The 9,230-nt window shown below is 28.5% G+C and overlaps 1 protein-coding gene across 1 annotated transcript; it reads right to left on the bottom strand.

Moving 5' to 3' along the window:
• Positions 1 to 263: 263 nt before the first annotated feature.
• LOC120089179 (protein NUCLEAR FUSION DEFECTIVE 4-like) lies at positions 264 to 4,980 on the bottom strand. The gene is made up of 3 exons (XM_090305587.1): positions 4,455 to 4,980; positions 2,447 to 3,276; positions 264 to 1,004 (listed from the first exon to the last, which is right to left on the bottom strand). Exons 1-3 carry the CDS (start codon positions 4,785 to 4,787, stop codon positions 530 to 532), a joined length of 1,638 nt encoding a protein of 545 aa, XP_090161713.1. The 5' UTR covers positions 4,788 to 4,980; the 3' UTR covers positions 264 to 529.
• Between the last annotated feature and the right edge of the window lie 4,250 nt (positions 4,981 to 9,230).

Raw genomic sequence — 9,230 nt, 5'->3', positions numbered from 1 at the left:
CAACCTTGTACTTAACAAATTATATCAATTTTAACCATAATGAGACCTAATCAATGGTTGATACAATTGTTTAAATTTTATGTTTAAATAGATGAAATTGAAAGTTTAAGATTAAAATTGATACAATCTATCAAATTTGAGGACTAAATTAATGAAATTAAAAGTTTAAGATTAAAATTAATACATTGAACCTTTTTCCAAATAATTACTAGCACCATGATATTTCACTACACAAACCATTCCCAAAAGGAGGGAAAAATCAATTGCAATGTACAAATTTGGATATTTTTTATTTATTTATTTAAGAAAATTCATGATTAAAAGTACAACTCATTACTCACTACAAGAAATGGGGAAAGAGATAATTCCAAAACTTGCTTATACAATCTAATGATATAAATTCAACAATGAAACTAAAAAATGATAATTTCAAAAAGAAAAAACCAATATATATATATATATATAAATTGGGGGATGTCATTGGGTAAAAATCCCATCAATCCACCAATTAATTCTTAATTTTTCCATTCTAGGAGTTGTTATTGTTGTTTCCCTTCTTTGTTTTCTTGTTGGCTTTAAGCTTAGAATAAAGCTCTTTGGTTCTGAACGCCAACCAAATGTCCAAAGCAAAGCCAATTATACAAGCCAAGGCCATCACAAGAAACACAATTCTATAGCAATGCCCTCCGATGCACGTGTTCCCGCCGCCCTCGATCGGGGTCGCCTCCATGTCGTAGAGGAACCCTGCGAGGAGGCCCGAGAAGAGGAAGGAGCCGATCGGGAGGTTGAGGATGAGAATATTGTAGATTAGACCGTAGTATTTGAGACCGAAGAGCTCTGAGGCGGTGGGGACGGTGATGGAGAGACGAACACCGTAGCATATCCCGACGATGACCGAGCCGATGTAGAGAGAACCCGGCATTGCCATGGCCATCAAAACGTATCCAACGGTCATTAGAATTTGGGATGCAGCATTCCATAGAGGCCTTGGTGTGCCTGCTTTTCTGTAATATCCATGAAGATATTTTTAGATATTGCTTTTCATTTTCAATTCACTTTGAGAATATCTTTTTCTTCTTTTTCCAAAAGCGAAATACAAATGACTCAACTTTTTAATATATCAACTTCAACAATTAAAGATTGTTGACAATAAAGGTATAAGTATTTGACATTTTTATTTTGTATTTTTAGAAATTGTGCTTGTTTAAAGAAATATTTCAATTCATAGTTAAATTTTTATAAGGATAATATGTTCAAGAAAAACTTTATTTAGTTTTTCGAAATTTAGTTTGTATTTTAAAAAGCATATGACATATAAAAAAATCATAAATTGAAATAGTGTTTATAAACTTAATTTTTCAAAAGCAAAAATTAGAGAGTAATAAAAAAAGATTTTGTAGATTTCATTTTGAGAAACATTAAATAAAAAATAAAATTTTAACTACCATTATGTGAATTTAGTAGATGTACTTTCAATATAATATCTTAATATATTTTCAAAATTTATAGTAAAAATGATAATCGAAAATAAAAGATTTAAAAAAAAAATCAAACAAACTTCAAATTAATAAGGACTAAAATAGTATTTTATTATTTTAACCAAAAAAATATTTTAATTTCTAGATCTTTAAAATAAAGTTTCTGTTATTATTTACTCTTTAATATCTCTCTTCATCTTATACTTATCTCAGCCAATTTAAGTATCTCTAGTAAATGTCACATCAATATTTAAAAATAAATGGAATAATCAAAAGAAATTCGGACTAAGAAGAATATTTTCTTAAAAGATATTTTGAAAATTCAAAACAACATTTACAATTCATCCATCAAAATAGAATAATTTTAAAAAGAAAACATATATCTTTTCTTACACCTAATTTTAAATCTAATTTTTATTTAGTCCAATTTAATTACTAAATTTCAAAATTGTACAATTTTACTTTTGAGATTTGAATTTTAAATTTAAAAATTTACAGTTTTAACCTAAATTCACAATTAAATATTCACTTTCAATCTTCAGTCAAATTTTAAAGTAATGAAAAATAGTAAAACTTAATTAATTATAATATTTTTTAAATTAATTAATAGACATCATACATAATTACTAAATAAAGAAAACTTAATATTTAAGAAAATTTGAGGATAAAATTGTAATTTTTTAAATCTAGAGATTAAATTAAAACAAAATTTTAATTAAAATTGTAACAACTTAAAATCTAATAGCTCAATCGAAATTAAAATTAAAATTTAACGACGGAAAAGATAAACTTTTGAAATTCATAAATCAAATAGAAACTAAACTCAAAGCTCAAAATAAAAATATTTCAAAACCATACTCAAAATTTATGAAAAAAATTGGATTTTTTTTCTCAAAATGAAATTTACAATGTAGAATTAATTAGATTGAAAAATTAATTTTGGAAAGGAGAGAGTGAGGGAAACTTACTTGAGAAAATGCTCGGAAAGTGTACCGGAAAGAATCCGGCCGAAAAATCCCCAAATACTTATGAGAGAGACGAACATGGAAACATCGGCGTAACCCAGAGCCAATCCGATCTGACCCATATTGTTCATTACCGCCAATCCAGTCCCAACTCCACACAGAAACGACACGAACAACACCCAGAAATCAATCGTTTTCACCGCTTCAAAAATCGTATGTTCTTCTCCGATCACCGGCAGTCTCTGTTCTTCCTTTGCAATTTCCCCTGCCTCCTCCTTCACCGCCTCTGTTACCACTTCTTCCTTCAGTAGCGGCTCCTCAATTCTGGCCTCTAGATCCGATCGGTCTCGATTCGAGTTCCAGCTCTTGAAAAACGAGTAAATCGGGATAACCAAAGGGGATCCGAGGAGAAACAGAAGGCCGAAAGAGAACAATTGAGAGATGAGTCTGCCGGAGTTCTTGATGAAATCGAAGCATAAGAGATAAACGGCGACGACGACGGCTAGAGCGTTGAAGACGGAAAAGTAATCGGATTCTTGTTGGGTATCGGCGGCGGTGGTGGAGGGTGGAGGTGGGATTTCACGGAGGAAGAACATGGCGAAGAGACAGACGGCGAAGGGGACGAAAGCGAGCATGAGGAGGAAGGGAGATGGGTTGGAAGAAAACAGAGCAAAACAGAGATCGGTGAAAATGGCGGTGCTGAGGCCGACGTAGCCTTTGAGAATGCCGGAAACTGGGCCGCGATTCTTCCGGAAGTTTCTGATGCAGGTTACTAGCACCGCCGTGTTCATCCATGTTGTGCTGTTTCCGCCCAAACACAAGAAGATGCACATCTGACCAAGCAAACGCCATTTTTTCAGTGAAATTTATCACAAGAAATATAATGAGAAAGATCTAATTCAACTGTTTTTTGCAACTGAGATTGCTAGTTTAAGATGATAATCACTGTTTTATTTCCCTATTATTATTAATTAAACCATTTTGAAAACTTAACTTTTTCTTTCCAGTTTCCCCTCTTTTCGTTGCAAACAAATAGATTGGTCAAAACCACGCAATTTTTAAGAGCAAAAAAATCCCCCCCAAAAAAAACAAAAGAAAAATTCAAAAATATTAAAGAAAAAAAGACTTACTTTTCATGTAATAAATTTGTTTTAATTTAGGGTTGTTTCATAATTTCACCTTAAACACTTGCATTCAAGTTAAAATTTAAAAACAAAAATAAATTTTTGAAAACATGAGTAAAAATTTTGGATAACAAAGCATGTAAATTTAGGGATGAAATTTGTGTTTATAAATTTAATCTAGAAAGACCAAAAATTATATGATTATCCATGGGATCTAAAAGATCCGAGAAAGAAACAAGTCAACATATTTTTAATAAAGGAATATATAATTTTTATTTTTGTTTCTAGTTTCTATTTAGTTTCTAGATGTTCAAATGTTACACTTTTAGTTTAAGTATTAAGTTTGGTTTCAATTTAGTGTTAGATTTCATAAATGTTACAATTTCATAAGTTAAACCATGATTCAATTTGGTCCAATATTTACACGTTGAACCTCAATTTTTTACCAAATACTCATTAATCTAGAAAATTTATAATTAATTAATTTTCACTAGGTTTAATCATTATTAAAATTAGATTTTAAAATTTCATTTCATATTTATTTTAAATTAATTAATAGATATAGTATAGATCTTGAAATCTAGGAATCAAATTGAAATAAAACTCAAACCTCAAATGTAAATTGTAATATTTTGGATTTTTGGAACTAAATTGAAACCAACCTCAAATCTTAAAGTCAGAGTCATTTTGAAACAACATATAGAAACTAAATTATAGATTAAAAAAAAAACATTTTATTTTTCCCCCTTTTAATAAAATATAGTATGTGTAGCTCATAACATCAAATTAACAAAAAAAATAGGTCAAGAATTAAAATCTTGAACAAGAAAAATAAAAAATTTGACCTCTACAGTTATTAATTAAAAATAATTAATTAATTAATTTACCTGCCAATAAGGAAGAGCAGAAATTCTCTGGCTAACAACAAGCCACTGAACGCCATAGCCAATAAGACCTTCAAGAGATCCAATAAGCAAAATCGCCCAAGTGGGAAACCGGTCACAAGCGATTCCGGCGAGAAGTCCGAAGGCTTTTCCGACGTCTTTAGCGACGGAGAGGTTGTTGAGTTGAAGTTGGGTAAGATTCATCAGAGATTTCAGGGCGTCGGAGTAGTTTGAAAAGGTGTAGTTGTTGCCGGAAATGGCCTGAACCCACACGGCGGAGACAAATCCCAGCCATTTCAGCGCCGTCGTCGACGGCCGCAGCTTCAAAGAACCCATCAGAAAAACAGAGAGAGAGAGAGAGAGAGAGGTGTTTTTAATTTGAGAGGAGTGATTTGAACGGCGGAGGGAAGGGATCTTATCGAGTATTTAAAGATGGAAAACTGGGATTTATTTTATTTTATACTTCGTTTTTTTTTAATTAAAAAATTAAAATAAAATTTGTCCCTTTTTTTTGTGTGGGAAAATTCTTTATTTCGCTTTTTGCGCTTTTTTCGCTTTTTTCTTTTTGATGTAATTAAGAGACATATACGGTTTAGTGTGTATGTGACATATCAAATCCAACTCATCATATGGTCCCGAATTCAAATAAATAATCCCAATTATATTTTACCTAAAATAACGACTATTTCATATTTCATTACTCCCCAAATATATATAGTAAATAAAGGCATGTAACTCAACTACTATAGTGTTATTCGTCACGAAAAAATATGTATTTTTTAGATTAAGAAAAGGCCAAAGCTTTTTTCGCTTTTTTCTTTTTGATGTAATTAAGAGACATATACGGTTTAGTGTGTATGTGACATATCAAATCCAACTCATCATATGGTCCCGAATTCAAATAAATAATCCCAATTATATTTTACCTAAAATAACGACTATTTCATATTTCATTACTCCCCAAATATATATAGTAAATAAAGGCATGTAACTCAACTACTATAGTGTTATTCGTCACGAAAAAATATGTATTTTTTAGATTAAGAAAAGGCCAAAGGTGTTTTTTAAAAAGAAAAAATTAGTCACAAAAAGAAAATATCTACTAGTTCGTACTTATTTTTCTAATGTAATTTGTTTCTATTTTATCTCTTTGAAAAATTTTAATTCTATTACAAAAATCTTTTTTTGAAAAAAAAAATATTCTTCGAATTTATCTTGAAATTTGTTCTATTTTAGTTTCTGTATTTTCAATAAATCTTAAATTTAGTTCCTTGAAATTAATTTTTATCAAAATTGATTAAACAATCATAATAATTTTCATGCAAATAAACACACTATGTGAATATATTTACAGGAAAAATGTTAATAAAAAATATAAAGTAATGAGAAAATCCACAATAAATTGAGGTTGTGCATAAAGGACCAAAAACCGATCTGACCGATAAACCAGTCGATTGGTTGTCAATTTTCCGATATATATTTTAATTTTTTTTCTTTTAAAAGAATATAAAAGCAAGTCTAATACCACTGATCCGAGCTGAATTCTATTGCCTTAATATTAATTCATTATTATTTTGTATGTTGTCTAATTTTGAAAGCCATTACAAGATTGATTTAAATTTTTACATAAAAATTGATTGATTTAAATTTAAAAAAGTAGCAAGTTATGTTAACCTAACAATAACACTTCATCAATTCATCTTTCATTTTCATTCCCTCTTGCTTTGATTTTAAAAAATGACTGTTGGTTAGATTTCACATACTTTTTTGGTCAGTTTTTGTAAAAACTGACACCAACCAATTGATACACACTCCTGTAATAAACTAGTAGTAGGGACTAAATTTAAGATTTATTTAAAGTACATAAACGAAGAGAAGAGGAAGAGTCTTATTTGAGTTGACTTGAGAAAAAAGTATTTTTAAAAAAATCCATTTTTATTTAAGCATTTTTTTATAAAGACTAATTAAAATACATTTGAAAAGTTATTTCGATTAGTTACCAAACACATTTCTTAAAAAATGACTTGTTTTTAAATTAAATACTTGAAAATGTATTTTAGACATACTCTCAAATTGATCATTTAAAAGTATAATAATTAAAATGGAAGAAACTCACAAATATAGGTTTACAATAATTTGTCCTTAAAATTTTAAAATAATTACCATATAATATAAATTTTTTTTTATAAAGTTAAGGATAAAATGTAGCCATAGGGTTGCAATAATTTATATGTACAGCCTCTATTGAAGGTTTAAATCTTTTATTTGACTTATTGTACTAAAAATTTGAAACCAACATAAGTATATGGAATATTTTTTTTTAATGATTTAACCAACAATATATATATTGCATTAAAAGGAAAAAAACATAGTATTAAACAAAAAAGGGAAAAGTTACAATAAATATTGCTTTAGATAATTTTGGTAAATTCTGATTTGATCATACCATTCTCTTTAAATAGTCAAATTCAAGATGGAAAAGTTCTTAATTAGTCTTATAATCTAGAACAAAATAAGCAGTTTTATAATGGAGGCATTGGAAAGGATACATAAAGTTTAGTACCAAAAGCATCTTAAATGAATAAACCTTGACTTTCACAATTTTTGAAAGAACCTTTTTCATAAACAAATGTATATTCACTATAAATATATATATTCTAAAATTTAAGTTTTCATTTAAATTTCTAGATATGTGTATTTAATTTTGAGATATTCTATTTATCTATTAGAAAAAAAACTCAACTATCTAAATATAATTTAGTGAGTCAAATACCAATTAATTAGGGTGACCTAAAAAACAGCAATGTGATATATTAACAAATTTTATGAGTAGTTTTTGTAATTTGTCATGATATATTGATTTTTTTTTTCATGTTATAATAAAAACATCAATTCGTCTCTTAAATGGAGGTTGAATTTATAGAATGAAAATTTAATGTAAGGTTTAATAAAGTAAAAAAGTGGGAGACTTCAATGGTGGTTGACGAAGACGTTACTCTGAAGTTTTGGAAGGGTGAGTTGATTAAGCAAAGTTAGATTTTGAAATTTCTATATTTTTTAAAATAATAATAATGATGTGAAAAAAAGATAAAAATGGCTTGCAAGTTGCAATTTAGAAGGTCTTTGTTAATTTGTTCCGGCAAGAAAACGCGGGGTGTATACACGGTTTTTGATTTTGGGTTTACAATTTTTAAAATTAATTTCGTTTTTATTAAAAATATTAATTTTAATTGTTATTTGGCGGCTGGTCCCATATTAAAATGGGAAAAAGGGTACGACAGGTCAATAACTTGTTTTTCAATCCGGCGGGCTGCATCAACTTGTGAACCCATGCTTACACGCCTCACACGCTCATTTAAGTAGAGCCACTCCCAATCTCTCGATTGTATCTATTTTTATGTAGTTCATTTAACATCACGTTTATTCCACTAAAAATATTATAGATCGATAAAAATAAAATAAGTGAACCTTTTTATATTATTTACTTTATATTCTATATTTGTACTCATACATGGACCCCACATCTAAATATATAATGAAATAATGCAATTTGATTAATGAATAAAAGTCTTCAATCCGATTAAGCTTGAGAATTATGTCTTATAGTTATCGTTATTGCTAATGTTACAGTTGAAAAATTATCAATTTTGACATATTTACTGTTACTGTTATCGTTACTACTTGACATTCAGAGATAGAGGTAATAGTAACAGTAAATTTCATAAATTTCATAATTTTAAGTAATGCAATCAAAATCAAGTCAATTACGTTTGTGATTCAAGCTCATTACAATTGATCCATCAATTAAATTTCATTACGATCACACCAATTTTCATTATGGTTTTGTAAACATGACCCAAATGTATATTTATAAGTTGTCTTTGTTAAATTTCTCTTTTTTGAAAAGATATTTTTTTTTAAAAAAATCTTGTTGTTATTGAAAACGATGCATAAAGATGAGTGCAACCTTATCACTAAAGTATTGCTCCTAATTTAATAATTAAGGGCATTTTTCCGATAAAGAGTGAAGTTTTTTTTTTTTTTTGTCTAGAATTGTTAAGTTTGAAGAGTTATTTAGCTGTGAGATCTACAATGTCAAGAGTTAATAAACCATGGATTAATGTTTTTTTAATTGTGGAGCTCACATGAGCTAAGAGCGTAGTTCTCTTCTCCGTGTCCACAACTCCTACTCTTTTGGACCAAATATTCTCTAAATTACAAGTTTTTTGTCCTTAAAATTTTCATGTCCATATCTTTTCAATTTCTAAACTTTAAATTTTGTGTTTAGTGAAATTTTTTAAATTTTAATTTCATGTCAAACAAGTTTTTTTGACCTATTTCGACGTACATTTAAAATTTTTATGGAACCTATTGGATACTGAATTGAAAAGTTTAGGGTTTAGATCAACCCTAAACTTTAATTTTATATTTAAAAATTTCACGGAACCTATTGGACTCGCTATTTCTAGAAAAATAATAAAAATAAATAAAATAATTTATAAATAAACATGAGTGTAGTTGGATGTGAATGAAGCCATAAATTCTCCAAAAATAGATGAAGCATGAAGAAAAAAATGTAGCTATGACATAATGAATAGAAATAAAGCACCAACTCAATTAGGAACTGTACAATCTCTTTCAACTTCTCTCTGTCGTAGGAATAGACCACATGACCCATAAATATCATATAGATGCATATTTTCCATTTTATTATTACATTTTTTTTTTCTAAACGAAAAAGAAATGAAATGAGAGTAAATTGAGAAAATATCCCATGCA

The sequence above is a fragment of the Benincasa hispida genome, chromosome 10, assembly GCF_027475165.1.
Source record: "Benincasa hispida cultivar pf3 chromosome 10, pf3_genome.v1.1, whole genome shotgun sequence".
Classification (NCBI taxonomy): Eukaryota; Viridiplantae; Streptophyta; class Magnoliopsida; order Cucurbitales; family Cucurbitaceae; genus Benincasa; species Benincasa hispida.
Note: the sequence above shows the minus strand (reverse complement) of the source record. Positions and strands in the feature narration are given on the sequence as shown.

What these genes read in the sequence shown, in the direction of transcription:
- LOC120089179 (XM_090305587.1), bottom strand. Translation starts at nt 4,787, where the DNA reads ATGGGTTCTTTGAAGCTGCGGCCGTCGACGACGGCGCTGAAATGGCTG. An exon ending in CTGCTCTTCCTTATTGGCAG is followed by an intron (nt 3,277 to 4,454) that starts GTAAATTAATTA and finishes TTGCTTGGTCAG; the next exon opens with ATGTGCATCTTCTTGTGTTT. An exon ending in CTTTCCGAGCATTTTCTCAA is followed by an intron (nt 1,005 to 2,446) that starts GTAAGTTTCCCT and finishes TGGATATTACAG; the next exon opens with AAAAGCAGGCACACCAAGGC.